At 35.6% G+C, this 20557-nt stretch overlaps 2 protein-coding genes across 4 annotated transcripts; one reads left to right on the forward strand and one right to left on the reverse strand.

The window, feature by feature from the left end:
- Positions 1-9677: 9677 nt before the first annotated feature.
- On the forward strand, positions 9678-14943 carry LOC113856571 (zinc finger CCCH domain-containing protein 4-like). 3 transcript variants are annotated; one of them, XM_027488459.1, is made up of 5 exons: positions 9678-10035; positions 10829-11098; positions 12898-13121; positions 13740-13917; positions 14026-14854. In XM_027488459.1, the coding sequence occupies exons 1-5, from the start codon at positions 9931-9933 to the stop codon at positions 14584-14586; spliced, it is 1338 nt and encodes a 445-aa protein (XP_027344260.1). In that variant the 5' UTR covers positions 9678-9930; the 3' UTR covers positions 14587-14854. The 3 variants fall into 3 exon arrangements, with proteins under 3 accessions (XP_027344260.1, XP_027344243.1, XP_027344252.1); XM_027488442.1 differs by having other exon boundaries at positions 9680-10035; positions 12880-13121; positions 13740-14853; XM_027488451.1 differs by having other exon boundaries at positions 9688-10035; positions 13740-14943.
- A 2956-nt stretch (positions 14944-17899) lies between these two features.
- Positions 17900-19283, reverse strand: LOC113857633. Its single transcript, XM_027489721.1, has 5 exons — positions 19104-19283; positions 18749-19012; positions 18366-18679; positions 18108-18275; positions 17900-18014 (listed from the first exon to the last, which is right to left on the reverse strand). The coding sequence occupies exons 1-5, from the start codon at positions 19281-19283 to the stop codon at positions 17900-17902; spliced, it is 1041 nt and encodes a 346-aa protein (XP_027345522.1).
- Positions 19284-20557: the final 1274 nt, after the last annotated feature.

Below are 20557 nucleotides of genomic sequence, written 5' to 3' on the forward strand. Positions count from 1 at the left end.
TGAATAGCGTTACGAATTAAATTAAATAATCATTTAATCTAATCAGCATGAATTATCAAATTAGAGCATCAATCGAGTCCTAATTTAAATTCTAATAACAGAAAAGTCAATCACGATCACAATATACAATTATGAGATTAGAGAGAAAAGAGAACAAACTCGGAGCTATTTAGCGCATAACTAAAGTTAGAATTACCGCGTTTGGATTCCATGGATTGAACAAGAGGTTTAGCCTTCCATCGAAATGCTTAACCCACGTAGGAATGAGAAAATAATGAGAGAGTTCAAGAAAAAGTAAAAACAAAGATTCTTATTTTAGCCAAGTCTAAAAAGCTCAAAGTGTCTCATCGCATGCGTAAACGTGCACACCCTAATTCAGAATCTCATTAGTTTATTTATAGGTTCTGATTAGGGTAAACTAATTGGCCAAAATTCGGGCCTCAATAATATCTAAAAGTCCAAATGCAATTATTAAATAACAAGGGTCCAAATGCAATCCCACAAAAATATTTAGCAAATCTGCCTCAACTTCTAAAAATCATAAAAAACTGAAAACAACTCCAAATCCAGCAATCCATATATGCAATTTAAAGCCCTGGATGTGTAGAATCCAATGCAACTAGAATCGGCCAAAAACAATATCTATAGAAATATTTATGGTCAAAAGAGTAGTCAGAGGTCAGAATTACCAAAAAATACGAAATTAAAGCATTTATTTATAATAGGCCCAATTTATTCCAATAAGTAAAAAATGGTAAAAACTATAAAAACAAAGCATATTAAAAGTGTTTATAAATGAAAATAAAACTAGAAATCTAGACATAAAATATGTTTTATCAATGATCTTGACTCCAATGATATCGCGATGATAGAGGGATGGCACGGGGACGACTAGTATCTCTCTGGTCATGTGATGGATATACTGCTCATTAGTACTTATCATATTTTGTATTTTGTAAATGTTGTAAAATGAGTGATAATGTATTTTGATGTATATTTGATAAGATTAGTCCATTGTAAACTCTTCAGAACCATATATTTATTCATGTTATTTCATGTTTCTTTTTTTTAACTTGTTTAATTTCCATGGATTTGTTCTCTAAATTTTTATAAGTATAAAGTAAAATCAATGAAATGTTCTATAGTTACACACTTCTTACTCGACTCACAAATAGATTTGAATTAATTATTCCTTTTTAACTAATAACTTATTTTGTTATGATTTTGTATAAAATAAGGATATTACAATTTGGTATCAGAGTAGTTCTTCTAAACCGAACTGGGGTATGGGACTAGTTGTCTATGCTATGTATTCTTATATTCTTGCTTAACAAGAATATAAGTTAATTGACTGTTAGAATAGCCTGTTTAGTTTTCCAAATAAGAATGTGTGTGATTTGTTTACCTTGATTATTTATGCGCACTAGAGCAAATAATGGTTGCTAATAAGTTAATTAACCTCTTTCGATATAGAATTATGGCTGGTAGAGGTAGACCCGTGGGAGTTACAAATGAAATCTTGAACCGTATGACTCAAGTACTAGAAGATCTAGTACAAAATTAGGATGTTGAGCCGACAGAGTACAGGGAACTATCGTCCTTTATGAAACACAACCCTCCAAGGTTTGAGGGGAAATTTGACCCAGAAGGAGCTCAAAGATGGATTGCGGACATTGAGAAGATTTTTAATACCATGGGTTGCCGTGAAGAGCATAAGGTGGGTTATTCCACCTACATGCTGAATGGAGAAGCTGAGGACTGGTGGAGGTTCGCCAGTCAAACATTGCCTTAAAAAAATGGCCACATCGCCTGGGAAGTATTCAAAGCCTGTTTTCTGGGAAACTACTTTCCTAGAGACCTACAGAAGCAGAAAGCGAGAGAATTCCTGGGACTTAAACAAGGGGATATGTCACTGGGGGAGTACGCAGCCAAATTTCATGAGCTAATGAAATATTGGCCCCACTTTCAGCATGATGGAGGTGAGGAGGATTTATGCGTCCAATTTAAAAATGGGCTAAGAGCTGACATCCGCACTGCGGTAAGTGTATTTCAAGTAATGGACCTTCCAACGCTAGTGGGTAAATGCCGAGTTTACGAAGCTAATGCAAAAGAAAAGTCGATCGGTGAGGCAAGATAGAAGGCCTTCAAGATTTCAGAGAAGACCTTATTCAGGCCCAACTCAATCTCAGAAGAGCGGGATTGCACCTCGTAGAGGTGGTGGCTATAACTCTAATCTTCCTCGAGAACCATTAAAGTGCTTTCAATGTAGGGGACCCCATATGATCAGAAACTGCCACAGCCAACTACTGCATGTAGTCATTGTGGAAAGATGGGGCATCCAACTAATGCTTGTTGGTTTGCACCCCAAGGGAGTGGAAGTGTTAGTAGGAGCAATAAGTCAGCACCCTAGAGTAGCTATGGGTCGAAGTCTAATGTCCAAGGCAAGGTGTTTGCCATGACTGGTTCCGAAGCGGCAAAGTCTGATGATCTTATCCGAGGTAAATGCATCTTGAAAGACAAACTAATCGATGTTCTTTTCAATTCTGGTGCTATGCATTCTTTTATTTCCTTAGATTGTGTGCATTGTCTTGAATTTCCTGTCTCTACTCTGTCCTATGATGTTCTAGTATCCACCCCTACAAATAAGCCAACACTAACCTCAGACATATGTTTGGGTTGTTCTGTGATGATTCATGGCAGGAATTTCTTGGAAGATTTAATTTGCCTACCTTTTTCTCAGTTGAACATTGTATTAGGAGTGGATTGGTTATCGTCCAATCATGTCCTTCTTGATTGTAAAGAGAAAACACTAATTTTCGGTGATAGTGTACCGAGAGATTCTAGGCTCCTAAGTAAGAGTGACTCAAGGAACATGGTCAATGTTAAGGCCTTCATGGTATTATTTTCTGCTGAGGCAGAAAGAAGTATGAAAGCGGAACAGATACCGGTAGTGAATGAATTTTTAGAAGTTTTCCCGAAAAATGTAACTGAACTGCCACCTGAGAGAGAGATTGAATTCACGATCGACCTCATACCAGGAGCGAGCCTAGTCTCCATTGCACCTTATCAGATGTCGCTAATTGAGTTGGCCGAAGTCAAGAAACAAGTTGAGGACTTATTGGAGAAACAATTCGTGAGACCAAGCGTATCGCTATGTGGAGCTCTTGTTCTCTTAGTGAAGAAGAAAGATGGTAGTATGAGGATGTGTGTCGACTACCGCTAACGGAACAAGGTCACAATCAAGAATAAATATCCTCTCCCCATAATAGAGGAGTCTCAGTATTTTCAAAGATCGATCTGCAATCGGGGTACCATCAAATCCGAGTGAAGAATGAAGATATTCTGAAGACAGCGTTCAGAACTCGATATGGACATTACAAGTACTTAGTTATGCCTTTCGGTGTGACTAACGCTCCGGCAGTATTCATGGATTACATGAATCAAATTTTCCATCAATATCTGGACTAGTTTGTGGTGGTATTCATAGATGATATCTTGATATACTCGAAAAGCCACGAGGAACATGCTGAGCATCTGAGGATTGTCTTGCGAATTTTGAGTGAGAGACAGTTATACAAAAAGTTTTCAAAATGTGAATTCTGGTTATCGCAATGCAATTTTTGGGACATATAGTATCAAGTGAAGAAATCATGGTTGACCTAGCTAAAGTTGAAACAGTGTCTCAATGGTCAAAACCTACTAATCTGACAGAAGTCTGAAGTTTTTTTAGGATTGGTCGGCTATTATAGAAAGTTCATAGAGGGATTTTCTAAGATAACTTTATCTTTAACAAAGCTGACACGAAACGGGAAAGATTTTGATTAGAATGAGGAATGTGAGGCAAGTTTCCAGAAGTTGAAAGAGAGATTAACGTCCGCACCTATGTTAATTCTGCCAGATCCTGAACGAAAGTTTGAAGTATATTGTGATGCATCAGGACAAGGTCTTGGATGTGTTTTGATGCAAGATGGAAGAGTAGTGACATATGCGTCTAGGCAATTGCGACCTCACGAGGTCAATTATCCCACGCACGATTTGAACTAGCAACAATGGTCTTTGCATTGAAGATCTGGAAACACTATCTCTTTGGGGCAAGATTCAAAATCTTTAGCGATCACAAAAGTTTGAAGTAATTATTCGACCAAAAAGAGATGAATATGCGACAACAGAAATGGATGAAATTCCTAAAAGACTACGACTTCACATTATCCTATCATCTGGGAAAAGTAAACGTGTTTACAGACGCGTTAAGTAGAAAGTCCTTGCGTATCTCTCCCATTATGGTGAAGGAATGGAAATTGATTGAAGAATTCAGAGATTTGAACTTAGCAGTGGAGCTATGACCCAACAGTCTCTATCTTTGGTCTTTTAAGATCAATAACGATTTCTTGGCTCAAGTTCAATCTATGCAACAAGAAGATCTCTATTTGCAAAAGATGATACGCCAGAAAGATGGAGGCAAGAATTTGGAGTTTCATCGTGATTCAAATGGGCTAATAAAGTTCAAAGACAGGATGTACATTCCTCAGAATGAAGAGCTGAAATGAATGATTTTAGAAGAAGCTGATAAAAGTAAGAAAAGTTTCCACCTAGGAGCAACAAGGATGTATCAAGACCTACGAAAGAACTTTTGGTGGTATGGGATGAAGAAGGATGTAGCAGAGTATATAGCCAAATGCTTAACTTGTTGAAAATCCAAGACGAAGCACTAACGTATGCCGGGGGAGCTACAACCACTAGAAATTCCTAAGTGGAAGTGAGATGATATCTCCATAGATTTTGTGTCCGGCTTGCCAAAGACCAAACAGAATCATGATTGATATGGTGATCGTGGACAGACTGACCAAGACTGCTCATTTTCTTCCAATCAATATGAAGTATAAGATGGAGAGGCTAGCAGAGTTGTATGTCAAAGAGATTGTTCGACTACATGGAGTGCCTACAAGCATCGTGTCTGATCGAGATTCGAGATTCACTTTTAAATTTTGGGAAAGCTTGCAAAGGTCATTGGGGACTAAGTTGAAACTTAGTTCAACATATCATCCTCAAACTGATGGACAAACAGAGGGAACTATCCAAACTCTTGAAGACTTGTTATGAGCCTGTGTGATAAAGCAACAAGAAACTTGGGAGGAGTGTCTATCCTTAGTGGAATTTACCTATAACAATAGCTATCACATTAGCATCGGGATAGCACCGTACGAGGCATTGTATGGAAGGAAATGTAGAACACCGTTATGTCGGTACAAGTCTGGAGAAACAATTCTATATGCACCTAACTTAGTTCAAAGGCAGAACGATCAGATCAAGATGATTAGGGAAAAGATCAAGGTTTCTCAAGACAGACAGAAAAGTTACTATGATGACCGGAGGAAACCGTTAGAGTTTCAAGTCGGGGATCGTGTATTCTTGAAAGTTTCACCTATCACTGGAGTAGGTAGAGCCTTGAAAACTTGAAAGTTGTCGTCCAAGTTTCTTGCAAAGAGTTGGCTCATTAGCTTATCGAATTGCCTTACCACCCAGTCTTTCAAATCTGCATCCAGTTTTTCATGTATCACAACTCAGAAAATACATTCTGGATCCATCTCATGTGATCAAACTGGATCCTGTCTAAGTTTAAGAGAACCTCTCTTATGATGTATTTTCGGTAAAGATTGCAGATCTTCGAGTCAAGCAATTAAGGGGCAAAGAGATATCTCTTGTGAAAGTGATATGTAGTGCAAATAATGAAGGAGATGCAACTTGGAAGCTTGAGGATAAAATGAGGATGACCTATCTTCATCTCCTTTAAGCTAGTGAATTTCGAGGACGAAATTCCTAAAAGGGTGAGAGTGTTGTAACACCCCTATTTATTTTTATTAGTTTTGTATTTGATATGAGTTGTTAGTGTATGTTACTTGAAATTAAGAGAGTTTTAAATATTTAAGTTGCAGGATTTTTTGTGGAAGCGAAATGTGTCTTACTGTAGCGAGAAATCAGCGTTCAAAATCAGGCATTCTGATGCTCTCTCGTTATAGCGAGTATGCTCTCGCTGTAGCTAGAATGACAGACAGCAAAGTGCAATTTTGTCTGGTTTTTCGCTGTAGCGAGAGAAGATCTCGCTGTAGTTAGAATATCGCGAATTGAGGGGTATTTAAGAGTTTCCAAGTTAAGAAACTTAGATTATAATCCAAGTCACGACCCTCATATGTTCTCTCTGACTTCTCTCCTTATTTTCTCAACAAATCTTTGGAAAAACCCCAACTTTTCTCTGATCAAAGTGTAGAAGATCACTTCTCTTGTTCTTTGGTAAGTTTTGGAGCTTTGTTCTCTATTTCTTTGGTTATTTTTTTGTTCTTCCTCCTCTAAAGAGAAACTCTTATGATATTTAGAAAGAACTCAGCCTTTTAAGCAAGATCCTTCGAAAACCCTTTATTAAACTTTCATTTTAAGGTAATGAGAGCTCTATTTTGTTACTAAGGAAGTGGTATCCTTGTATTCATGAAGATGTTGTGATGAAATGTATGATTTTAAGTATATGTTGGATGAGAACATGTTTTTATTATGTTTGAAGCCTGTTTTGTGGTGTTTGATTATGTGTATGATTTTAATTTGACTGTATATGCATGTAAATGGTGGACTGAGTCTGAGGAAACCAACTCTCGGCAATGATTGATTTATGTGTAATATAATAATGAACTTTCATAAAAGAAAGATATAAAAGCATGAATAATATGTGAATAAATAGATAGTGAGAAATATAGAGATGAGATGGGAAATATGGAAAGAGAAAGTGAAATGGGAATGGAATATGATAAGGATGAGTACGGATAGTTCAGAGGTACACTAGGAGAGTGGAAGATGGAGACGACTGAGAAGTCATAGGGAAATGAGAGTGGTGGATGCTCCTCTTGAATTGCGCAAAACAAATGAGAGTAGGAGCACCACAGGCCTCACACTCGTTTCCTGACTAATAATCCTAACCATGCTTTTGCTAAAAAGGGCTAAGTCAGCACACGTATCTGTGTAGTTGCGTGTAACGCTCCAAATTTTTGGTAATATTGTTTAATTATTAAGTATCTATATACATATATTTTATGTGTTGATTGACATGAAGATGATGGATATATGTGTATAATGATGTGGACATGTATGAAAATGATTGTTGGAAAGCCCGCATAGTATAGTTGGAGTGTAATGTGAATTATGACTAGATTGGAAGAGATTGAATATATATATATATATATATATATCTGTGTGTGTGTGTGTGCTGGCTAAGAGTGGATGCTGCTGCAGGGCATTCTTGCTGTAATGAGAAGACACTGGAGGAGAAAGATGAAACTGTCGCCTTGTCGCTGTAGCGAAAGGTCTCTCGCTGTAGCGACAAAGTCACAGTTTGGGCTGCATTTTTGGGTGCAGTCTCGTTGTAGCGAGAGGGTCTTGTTGTAGCGAGATTCTGCAGAAATCAGAGTGCAGTTTTGTTTAAGTTTTTCGCTGCAGCAAGAGAGGGAGTTGCTGCAGCGAGGTCTCGTTGTAGCGAGAGTGTCGTGACTAGAGAGGATTTAAAGGGGGTTAGGGTTTGAGAAAGATTATTTCTCACCTTCCCTTCGAAATTTCTTCGATTCTTTCAATTCAAAACCCTATCCTACCGATCAAATTGCCTCCAAAGCCGTTCAGGAGCTTGATTGAAGGTTGGATTCGTGTTAGGAATGCTTGGAGGTGAGTTTTAATGGTTAGGCTTTTCGTTTTTCATCTCCTTTTTCTGTTTCTCGATTTCCTTGGATTCTCATGGAGTTTTTCCATGTATTTAGGCCGAAATCCGTGTGGGGAGCACTTTCGTGGTTAAAGTCAAGTGTGGGTCTTCAATCTAAGGTAAGGGGGACTCTACCCTATCTCTTTGGGTTTGATTATCGTGTTTTTTTATGATATCGCGATGATAGAGGGATGACATGGAGATGACTAGTGTCTCTCTGGTCGTGTGATGGATATTCTGCTCATTAGAACTTATCATATTTTGTATTTTGTAAATGTTGTAAAATGAGTCCTAATGTATTTTGATGTATATTTGATAAGATTAGTTCACTGTAAACTCTTCAGAACCATATATTTATTCATGTTATTTCATGTTTCTTTTTTTTAACTTGTTTAATTTTCATGGATTTGTTCTCTAAATTTTTATAAGTATAAAGTAAAATCAATAAAATGTTATATAGTTACACGCTTCATACTCGACTCGCAAATAGATTTGAATTAATTATTCCTTTTTAACTAATTATTTTGTTATGATTTTGTATAAAATAAGGATGTTACAGGAAACAAGGATGAAGATACCCTGAGAGCGAATTATATTAATAGACAGTTATGTATAATGTAGATTAAATTACATATTTAATGAGTATCAAAGAACTTGTTACTTTAAAGTGGCCATAGTCAATGATAATACCCAACTTTATTTATATTTTGGAATTGGAATTATATTATAGTATTCCTTTAGATTTTTCTATAAATAATAAGATTCACTATATTCTATGCATATATATTTATAGAGGTACGGTTAGGATACTGGCAACAATGACCTACCTATGTACATACCATCACCATGATCATTTCGGAAGGCCGACTGAGTAACTTTTGAGTGGTTCATGGGTGTTGACGTTGCGGCTAATTCTGGCGATCTCTATTTCAAATCAGATAGGGATTTTGATTCCAAAGATTTGGCAGAAATAAAGGGATGACATGACGATGACTAGCACTAGGCCCGCAGTATTTTGGATATGGATAATGATTGTTCTAGAACTTAGTATATTTTGATTATATAACTATTATCCTAAGTCTTGTATCTTGTGAATAATAATTTGTAAATTATTGTATTTATTAATATAACTAAAAGTTTAGTATCTATGTTTCTAAAATTGTTTTGATATACTAAAATTATTAAATTTACGATTGATTTTATCTCATTTTATCATGTTCGTAAATTTAGTGAATGGTTTTATTCATGAAAAAGTTTTAATTTGCTCATGTTTTTGCATTGCCTGTTATATACAAAATTTTAGTTTATATTTTTATCCTGATTTTATATAAATAAATTAGAAATTTTCAAGTCCCAACTTGAAAACAATAAAAACTTACCAAAAAAGGAGTTGACAAGAAAAAAATTATTTTAAGTCCACGAAATAAGATGGAGTTCACAAATTTTTCCTAAAACTTGTTAAAAAAGAAATCGACAAGAGAAATTATTTTACGTCGACAAGACAAGATGGAACTCGTGAATCTTTCCTAAAATTTATCGAAAAAGAAGTTGACAAAGAAAAATATTCTAAATTTATTTTATTTTGTAAGTATAAATTTTATCTCATAAAAGAGCATAAGTTGAAAATAAAAAGAATATGGCATTAAAAAGTAAAATAACAAATATTTTATTCTTATTCTATTAAATTATTATTTTTATTAGTATTATTATTTTAATTTTTATATTCTATTATTTTTTTATTATATATATTGAAGAGAGGTTCAAAGAAAAAAAATTATACTAACCCAAATATTTGTTAAACTATATTTTTTTAAAAAAATCTAAACACATATTGGATAATTTTTTAATATTATTTTACGTATTTTATATTTATTATTTAAGAGATCAAATATATGGTTTCTCAAAAATAAGAGTAAGATCAAATAATTTAATAAAACCTAGAGAAAATCATCAATAAATAAAAGGAGCCCCGATCCGACCCGTTGTATATAGGCAGCTTACGGATATGGATAGCACCCAAACCCAATCGTTCATTTGGATTTGGATTTGGATTCTGCTATAAACCACAAATTCTCACCCTTTTCTGCTTCTTCTTCTTCTTCTCCTTTCTTCAGTTGAATTGAAACCCTTGAATTTTGGTGCAACAAAGGGTGAAGAAAGGGGCGATTACAGTTGTTGTTGTTGTTGAAACCCTAAAAATGGCGCATAGGTTGCTGAGAGACCACGAAGCCGATGGTTGGGAACGTTCCGATTTCCCCATCATCTGCGAATCCTGCCTCGGCGATAGCCCCTACGTTCGAATGGTTCGTTTCTCTCTCTCTCTCTCTCTACGTTCGTATCATCTTTCATTTTTATGTTTATTATTTTCTTAGTGTTTATAGTTTGTTTTTGTGAAAATGAGTGGTTTATTGAGTCGTAGCAGGGTTAATAACGATGATGATGGTTATTGTTTTGTGTGTTTATTGAGGACTGAAGGTTGAACGAACAACTGGGTCATATCTTGAGTGGGTTTTGTTTCATGGAACTTCATTTTTGGGAATTGAAGAGTGAACTTTCCCCCAAATAGTTATAGTTTGAATTTTGCAATTTTATTATATTGAGGATGTGTGATTAGTTTCTTGTTATTGAGACAACCTAATGTTTTTGTTTACAACTGTCTTAACTTGGAATTCTGAAGCATTTTCGCTTAATACTTCAAGGAATTTTCATATGAATTATATTTTTTTATTTATTTGATTTTATTTTTGTATTTTCAGTTTTAGTAAAATTGGAGATTCTAGGAAATAAAACTGTTCTTCCATTGTTTATTTATTAAAAATTTAAAATTAAGTAATTACTTCAATTTTTTTTTGGGGGACAGGGATCATGGAGGTATGAACATTAAGCTTGTCGATCAGAGTATTTAATGCTGAAATGAAATTATAATTATGTCATGATCTCCTGGTGTACTATATGTAAAAAGACTAAGGTGTTGAGGGAATCATAGATATGCAGATTAATAATTTTTGAATTTCAGAATGTTTTGTTAGAGAATTAGATGGTTGGATTCTAATTATTTGTTTAATTGTTCTATGTTATGCGTCACTTTTAATGCAGACAAGAGCAGAGTATGACAAGGAGTGCAAGATTTGTACACGGCCATTCACTGTTTTTCGATGGAGACCTGGTCGAGATGCAAGATATAAGAAAACTGAAATCTGCCAGACGTGTAGTAAATTGAAAAATGTCTGTCAAGTGTGCCTCCTGGATCTTGAATATGGACTACCAGTTCAAGTCCGGGACACTGCTCTCAGTATTGATTCCAATGATGCCATTCCAAAGAGTGATGTTAACAGGGAGTATTTTGCTGAAGAGCATGACCGCAGGGTATGTTTTCCTATGTTAATTCATAGTAGTTGATGATTGTTGAACTAATTAAAGATTGGAAAATAGTGGTGTTTAACAGTTGTAAATTGTAATTGTTTCAAGAATCAAGATTCAAATTGTTTGCTCCTAAAGTTATGGTTCTTGGTTCAATTTGCATATGAAAGAATATACTCTGATTAGTCAAATATCTCATATTTTATTTTTATTATGGGAACTTGAGATATGTATGAATGCAGGATGGTTGCACCTGTCTGATAGATATACTTTTGCTACTATGATAAGTTTCACGTATGGACTGTAATTACTGAAATTTTATTGCTTGAACCGGAATTGTTTGAATTGTCAAATGTCTAACATCTGCCATGACGAATCATTATTTTTTAGTAAATATAGTGCATGCAAATTATGAACATCCTGACATGCATCCAGATTTTAATTTTTAGAAACCATATCTTTTCCAATGGAAAATGTTTTAGTAGAGAGAAATAGAGAAAAGAAATGAAGTATAACTAGGGGACCAGAAAGGATAAGATAGGACAATCTCCAAAACAAAAATAAAGGTATGGAAAAATAGTAGGGAACACTGACTGTAAACAATCAAGAAAGAACACTGTTGTCCAGTCTCTTTTTCTGCATGTTGGTAATGGGTAACTCCCATGAAACAGTCATTAGAAGAGCAGAGAAGCCATAAACATAACTCAGTCCTAAAATTCAACAAGGGAGAAAAAGGAGGCCCTCGTAACTGGTAAATCTGCACTCTGCCTTAAAGTATAGCAGCAGGCTGTAGTGTCTTCAAAGTATGCTGACATCGTACTACTCCTTAATATGTTTTATCAGTGTGTTTTACCTTCATGTCTTCACATATTTTCTTTATTGATAGTGTGTATCAAAAACACTGCTGCACATGTTCTGCCTTAGTGCCTTGCCAAATGATTGAACTTACACCATTTGCTTTTTTGGCATAGATTGCTCATTGCCATACATATTTTGGCTCTTTGCTTCTCCCAAACCGGTAAAACTAGACATTAAATTTTTTTTTCAAGGATCCAACTAAACTCCCACATTTGCCTGTCCCTTTATTTTGGCTTCTATTCTTTTCGCTCAAACTGGTTATTGATGTGAGTTATGTTGATAAAAAAATTATTGAAGATTTTGTTTTTATTTTTTTTTGAACTTATGGATAATATCAAAATCCCACATTGACTACATATATGGTCAAAGTAGAATTTTTATAAAGGTTTAGTCAATCCTTACATCATGAGCTAGCATTTGAGGTTGAGTTAGGCTAAACCCAAATTTAAGAAAAAATAATTTAGGAAACATACTATATTGTTTGCCGCTCCATCCTCTATCCTCCCTCTCAACTTCTTTCTCAGCTTGGAGTTATTCTTATAACCCAGTTCCCACCATCAATTTATTGGCCTGCTTGGTTTAAAAAAAGATAGTATTAATGAGTTTGCTGTCAATCCATTACTAGTATGACTTGTGAGTGAATTTTTATTTTTGTGATTTGTATTGTTTTTTTTTTTTAGTTACTTTTGTTACCTGTATCTGCTCATTACATTTTCCTGCAAAGAGCCATAACTAATTGAGGTGCAATCAAGTTGTTTTGCTTTCTTACATTCCTCAACCATGGAATTCTGATTTTCATACACTCCTTTGGCAACAGCCATTAAGATTTCAAATTTCTGCAGTGCTGTGTTTTTTTTTTTTTTTAAATTCTGTTTTTTTTATTTCCTTTGCTGTGGTGGTCATTACTTCATGATGATCTTTTTACTAAGATTGTAAGAATTGTGCAGGCTAGAGCTGGTATAGATTATGAATCCTCTTATGGTAAAGTCCGCCCAAATGATACTATCCTGAAGCTTCAAAGGACAACCCCTTATTACAAAAGAAACCGGGCACACATTTGCAGTTTCTACATAAGGGGTGAATGTACTAGAGGAGCTGAGTGCCCATATAGACATGAGATGCCGGTAACTGGGGAGTTGTCTCAACAAAATATTAAAGATCGTTATTATGGGTATGTATGGTTGTAAATGACTTCCTAATTTGCTTGTGAGTTCGTCCTGCATGATCTATCTTTCAATTGCTCTTTTTATTCCAATTTAGTTTTCTATGTATTGCCATTGGCACTGGGCATCAACTTGAGCATTTTTCAATTTCATTTCTGTGATGGAGATACTTGTTGACTTATTAGGGATTCGCTTAGTTCCTTTGCAATCGTTCTGTGTGATGACCTGCTGTGTAAAAATGATAACAAACTTGCTGTTTTGGTTTTTTTCAAGCAAAGTCATGTGGTAGTTATGCTTGTAGGAGCTGTGTTTTAAACAACAATCAAGCCCGATTTAGCAAGTGGGGTCAGGTTTATGGGTCAAAGCCACTATTTGGCATTAAGGATCCAAAGTGGGGGGAAATTATTGATTACTAAATAATAACTGCCATTTTTACTTGCAATTATGGCTGATTCTTGTTGCAAGCTGGTTGCAAAAGTCATATCTTTTATTGTTTCCCTACATGATTTTCTTGTGACTAGTACAGATACTGATGATATTTTCAATTGCATTGTTGATGACATTTTTAATATTGCCTCATGCTTTTGACTTTGTTTAATTTGCTATTATGCTTTTAAAACATTCAGGGTGAATGATCCAGTGGCTTTGAAACTACTTGGCAAGGCAGGAGAGATGACCACTCTGGAGGCTCCTGAGGATGAGAGCATTAAAACACTTTATGTTGGTGGACTTGATGCTAGGGTCACTGAGCAGGATTTGCGAGATCACTTCTATGCCCATGGAGAAATTGAATCCATCAAAATGGTTCTCCAACGAGCTTGTGCTTTTGTAACATATACTACCAGAGAAGGTGCAGAAAAGGCAGCAGAAGACCTCTCCAACAAATTGGTTATTAAGGGCCTAAGGCTAAAGCTGATGTGGGGTAGGCCTCAGACATCAAAACCTGAGTCAGATGGCTCCGATCAAGCAAGGCAGCAAGCATCTGTGGCCCATAGTGGATTGTTGCCTCGGGCAGTTATATCACAGCAGCAGAACCAGGACCAAACCCAAGGAATGCTTTACTACAACAATCCACCACCTCTTCAGCAGGAACGTAGCTACTATCCATCAATGGATCCTCAAAGAATGGGTGCTCTTGTTCCATCTCAAGACGGTCCTCCTGGTGGGCCTACCGGGTCAGGGGAGAACAAGCCCGGTTCTGAGAAACAGCAAATGCAACATTATGGTCATCCAATGATGCCGCCTCCACCTGGCCAATATCATCATCAGTATTATCCTCCATATGGCTATATGCCACCAGTTCCCCCTTATCAACAACAGTACCCACCTCCATACAATGCTGCAATGGCTCCATCCCACCCACCACCTGCAAATCATCCCTATCAGCACCCCATGCAGCCGGGGTCTGGACAGGCTGCTGCGTCTGTCCCAGCTGAAACTGGAACATCAGCATCAGGGTCACAACAGCAATGAAATTGCTCATATACTGATGTTTCTAGTTATGTTTAATTATTGTTCAAAGTTTTTCCTTAAACTGATCATGCTGACAGGGAATATATTTTCGCTCAAGCTGTCCATTTACTATCTGTACTAGCTTGGTATTGACTGCCTTGTGGCTTGAACAAGTTACTTATGATTTGATTTTGCGCTTTTGTAACTGTTGGCTTCCTTTTAGATCCCAGTCATAATCAGTTTTAGGGTTACTTTGCATTGAATTCTAATGTTACAGCTGATAATTCGCTAAAATGGGCCAATTGATTTTATACAATCAAATAATTAGTAAAGAATGTTCCATTGTTTTAGAACATTCTCTTGCGGACGGTTGTACTTTTACATGTATTTTGGAAAAGCATATATTGGTTCCCGATTGATTGCTAAATTTGTTGCTTTTACAAAACGCGGGATCGACATACAATAAAATAATAGTGGTATGTTTCTGGGGGAGGGTGCGGGGAGAGAGCTGTTGTCACAATTTGGTTATGTGGAGGGTAGGAAAAGAAATACATTTTTAATATATTTTTATTTTTAATTGTGGTTAAAATTCATTAGAAGTTATGGAATTGAGTGAGATTTTTTTTTTAATTTTCAATTGATTTATATATTCACTTGCATCTTTCTGTGTACCCTGATTATAATAGTTTATAGAATCAGAATTGACTGCCTTTTTCTTAACTGTGCAAATGAAATATACTAGTGGTGGCATAACAAATTTTTTCAGTTGCTATATTTGTCCGTTGAAGAGGCAATATCTATTAATTGTAGCACCATGCATTTGATTGCTAATTAAATTCAACCTTCTCATTCAAAGGATGAATTCACTTGATTAGAACTTGTGGTAAGTTCTCAGACCCTGAGGGTTTCAACTTTCAATGATTGTGATGATTTCTTTCACGAAATTTCACATCTCGTCTGGTCTTTTTGGTAACGAGGTCCATGTAATGATTTTGAAGGGTGTAAGGACAACGTATTTTACATATTGTTGGGAATGTTTGTGTGACATTTATGGGATTAATGAAGAAAGGTGTATTAAGTTGTACTGTCTTGGGTATGGTGATTTCCTTATGAAAATTTTTAAGAATTTGAAGACGATTGATTAGTCTGAGGAGGAAAGAATACTTAGACCTATTGGTGAACACTAAAATGAAATGTCAAGAAAGATGACGATGCTGCTGAAGGTGTGATGGATGTCAAAAATGCATATGCAAATCAAGGTGATGATGATAATTTTATTTTATTTTATTTTCTGTGATGAGAATTTGACTGGACATCAGGCAACCAATTTTTTAGTTGGTTTTCTAACTTTTTTTTTTTTTATATATATACATATAAAATTTTATCATCCAATACATATGGCAAATTGGTAATTATTAGAACTAAATCGATTAATTAATTTTTTTAAATTTATGATGCCTTTACAAAAACTATTTTGCATTAAGTTATTCTTAAACATTACAAAGTAGAGTAAATTTTAAGAACAAAAATAATAGAATAAAAGTGAAATTAGAAATATAATCTCAAGGAAACTTATTAGAAATCATGTGGAAAAAATATCCAAGCTCAATTTTGACACAGGTTTCGAAGTTCAAAAGTATTTTCTAGCTGGGGAAGAGAGTGAGAGAATTGAGAATAAGATGAGAATAGTTATTTGCCTTGTGATCTAAGTTTTAAAAAAGTCACAGTTACTTAAATATTCTTTTTCTTGAGAATTCTCGCTTAAGCGAGAAAACTAGATAAAAATTGATACTTATTTGCTGATATTTTTGCCTGAGTAAGATACTCTCACTTGATAGAAAACCTTCGAAAGAGCTCTCAATTCTTTCACCCTTTTTCATTTGAGCGAGACATTTTTACCTTATCCCTTCTCGCTTAGCTAGAAATTCTTGCTTGAGCTAAAAATATTTTTCCTTTTTTAGAAACTCTCCATTTTGAAAATAAAAAATGCAATAAAAATTAGGGTGTTACACTTCACTACGCCAAAAATGAGATCTAAGAGCGGTTTCGCTTGAACTAAGAGAGCGGTTAGTGGTACTTTAAAATCACGTGCTATCCAATGTCGTCACTTTTGCAAAGCGGTTAAATAATCGCTCTGAAATGTACATTTTGGAGAGCGGTTTGGCGGTTAATTGCTCTCAGAAGTTCACTAAAGAGAGCGGTTAAGCGCGTAACTGCTCTTGCAAATGATAGCATTTTGGAGAGCGGTTAAATTAGAACTGCTCTCAGAAGTTCATTTTGGAGAGCGGTTATACTATAATTTGTAAGAGCGGTTTAACGCATAACCGCTCTCTTTAGTGACTTCTGAGAGCGGTTCAATATTAACCGCTCTCTAAGTTCACTTCTGAGAGCGGTTATTATTTGAACCGCTCTCAGAAGTTCACTTTAGAGAGCGGTTATGCGTGTAATCGCTCTCAGAAGTGAACTTTGGAGAGCGGAACCGCTCTCCAAAGTTAAGAAAAATTTTGTAATATTTTAATGAAACTGGCATAAAACCTTTTTTAATAGCATACCTGGTATTATACAGTATTCAGAACCAATTGAAACAAAATATAATTCTCAAACAGAGTCTGATATAGTAGAATTTCAGAGCTATTTGCACATTGTATTATTGAATTACAACTCACATATACATATTATAATCAAATCAGAGTCTCATATTTACACATTTTTCCTAGGGTTGAAAGAAAATTGTCTAAATATTGTAAAAGAACACTAAAAATCTATTGTGCTTAACGGGTCCTTTAAATATCTATGGTACAGATATGCACACCACTCCTTTTGAAATTGATAAATTTTGTTGTCAGGAAAAGTTGGAATCTGCACCTCTGGAAAGTACTGAAATACAAGGACAGGGAAAACAAAGCTTATTTAATTAAGTGAAATAATAAGCATATGGCAAACGAATTTGAAAGTGTAAGATTATTACATTTACTGAGATTACAGTTTGTCCATGGTGCAAAACATCCCCAATGAATAGACACACATAATATCCACAGTCGTCATTATTTGTTTGCTTGGGACACTGTGAAAGATAAAAGTCAAATAAAACAGCATTAACTATGAATGATATACAGTGCAATTACGATTTAGCTAAAAATAAAAAACATGAGATATGATATAGTCTTACTTGTACAGTGACCCATTTTGTTTGACTCGTCTTTGTACTAGAGGGCTGCACTCCCCTCTCTGCTCGATACGTGACAAGAGCACTAAGAGTCGTACGTGAACCAAAGAAATTAGATACATTTGAACCATTTAACATTAATCATAGTGTATTGATATAAATAAATGCTTACTTATTAAATAGGTTTTGCATGTGTGTTCTGATCTTCAGCTGCTTGCGTAGAGGGTCCATGTAATAGATAGTCTCGTCACCAGTATTGATGGCAACCAAGACCCAATGTTGCCTACCACGAGCATAAATATCATTTTAAGATTACTAAGTTATATGCTAAATTATAAAACATAAAGCAGAGTCTCAATGAGATCAATTGACTTACCCAACATTATAAGGTGCAAAAATCAAGTGATCTTCACCCATATGACGCTTCAACATTTCAGTTATATGTTGATGTGGGTTTGGATTGAGCGCTTCATCCATTTCATACGAAGATATAAATGAGAATCTATTTGCCATTGTCCCATGCAAATAAGCTTCACACAAATATCTTATTTTGCACAAGTAGAATTGAACATTAGTGGTATGAATGAGGCGTTAAAAGTTATAAATTGACTATATAATTTGAAATTTAATGTACCGTATGTAAAGATTAATGCTAGAGGCACTCAACCAATGTCGACATATGACTTCTATGATGTTTTCCTTCCCCACAATGTCACAAAACTCTTTACCCCAATGCTCACTTGTCAGTTGAAATGTAGCTATATCAATGGCTTGATCACTTCTCACAAGCAGCTTCATCATATCCAAGCATGCAGCAGCTTGGGCTTCTGCCAACTTAAGAATCTCCGATGACACACAACCAGTGCTACCTTTATTGGATGGACCAACAATGAACTCTTTTGAGTAGCTTATCTCTTTCCCTAACCCTTTACCTGATGAAGGGGCAACCTGAAAAGAACAAACCCTTTTAATTGTAACATCTAGCAATAGGAACTATAAAGAAACACGTTTACATACCTTGGGTCTTAAAGTGATTAGGGATAATGGCCAAGAAACATAAGTACCAATGGCATCTCTTAGGGAATACAAGTTTGCTTCTTCATTTGGGACAGGCAGTGTAGAGTCCTCCTCATGTCGTTGCACTACCTCTATAGAAACCTTACCATGCTTTGGAGGAAGAGCCATATTATGTAAGGAGTCCCCAGCCACTGTATGATATACTCTACCTCTTGCAACCAGGCGAAAAGGTTTGTTCAAGTATAGCATACAGTCATGTTCACCCTACAAATGAAAGTTTGTTATATTATGCAATAATTAAATCAAAAGTATTAAACATTATAAGGTAAATGATGATTTACTGTAGCGTCAATACCTCTGAAATCTCAACAGATGCAATTGGTGTGCAACTGCCTCTATGGCTGGTAGAAGGTGCATCTACAGGTGTTTGAGGACCAATATCTGCCATCGGTTGCATTTGAGGAGCCATATTGAAAGGGGGTGGCATACATGGTGGTGGGGACTGAGTAGGGTTAAATGGCATCTGACCTGACATGAATGGGGGTAGTCCCTAACCCCCTGTCAACTGTGTCATTACATTGGTCAAATGTGCTACCCAATGCTTCATGTTTTGCCACTCGGTAGATGAAGGATGTGGACATGAACCTGGCCCAAATGCAATTTCTGGCGTAGTGCTTGCTTCTCAATAGCTTCTTTCTATAGGTTTTCTCATTCCCCTCTTTTTATATCTGGTAGTTCAACTATTCATTGTTTCAAAGATGCTCAAATGTGAGGCCCGTCAATTTACAGGATTGTCAAAGTGGGTTTGCCTTGACGAGCCTCCTTACCTAACCCACCAAAATTATTAGGCTGGCTGAACATTTTGGATCCATCGACCCGTCTAGCCCACTCAATTTTAGCCCACCAAAATGCGGGCTAATGGCGGGCTATCCCGCCAAGCCTATATTTTAATTTTAAAAATTATAAAATAATTAATTAAATATTTTTTAAATATTATTTATTATTTATTATAATTTATGTCCCTAAAATAGTAAGCATCAAGTATTTTAGTTCCTGAAATTTTATAAATATCATGTTAGTTTTTGACTTTCATTTTCATTAGATATTTAAGACCCTAGACCTAGATACTGTTAATAGATAGTAACATATTGCGGACATGTCACGTTAAGTGACACAAATAATTGATTATGTGATAAAAATAATGTATGTGGTATGATATATTTTTGTTTTATTTTAATCCTTGAAATTATCACCTATCGAGTATTTTAGTCCTTGCTCTTATAACCTTTCAACTATCCATCCTTCTTCTTCATTCTCGTGGAAACTACCCTTCTCACCATACTCATTTTCAACCTCTTTCTCGCTTTCTCTTTCTTACTCTTAGCCACTCTCTCAAGTGTCCAATAAAACCTCCTCCACCACACCAACAAAAGAATTTAAAAAAAGAGCTGGAATTGGTAGTTAAAAATTCTTTAGTACAGGTTGTGGTAGTGAAGGCCAAATTCGTAGGCTCAACATGCCAAAGATCTTAACAATACAAATATGATAACAGAGTAAGACATTAAGTAGTTGCATCCAATAGATGGGGTTTTAGCCCCCCACATCCTTTTTCTATTGCCCATCTCAATTACTTTGGTCCATTTAGTGCTGTGCAATTTTTTCCTTTGTTGTAATGGCTAGGAAGAAATAAAAAGAAACTTTGCTTCCCACTTTTTACTGCAGATGCATTTGTAGCTCTAACTTTGGGGATTAATTCTAGTTCTAATCTAGAATGATATTGCTAATGGTCTTATTTTTCCATTTTGCTCC

Source organism: Abrus precatorius, unplaced genomic scaffold (assembly GCF_003935025.1).
Source record: "Abrus precatorius isolate BTA unplaced genomic scaffold, Abrus_2018 Scaffold1, whole genome shotgun sequence".
Lineage (NCBI taxonomy): Eukaryota > Viridiplantae > Streptophyta > Magnoliopsida > Fabales > Fabaceae > Abrus > Abrus precatorius.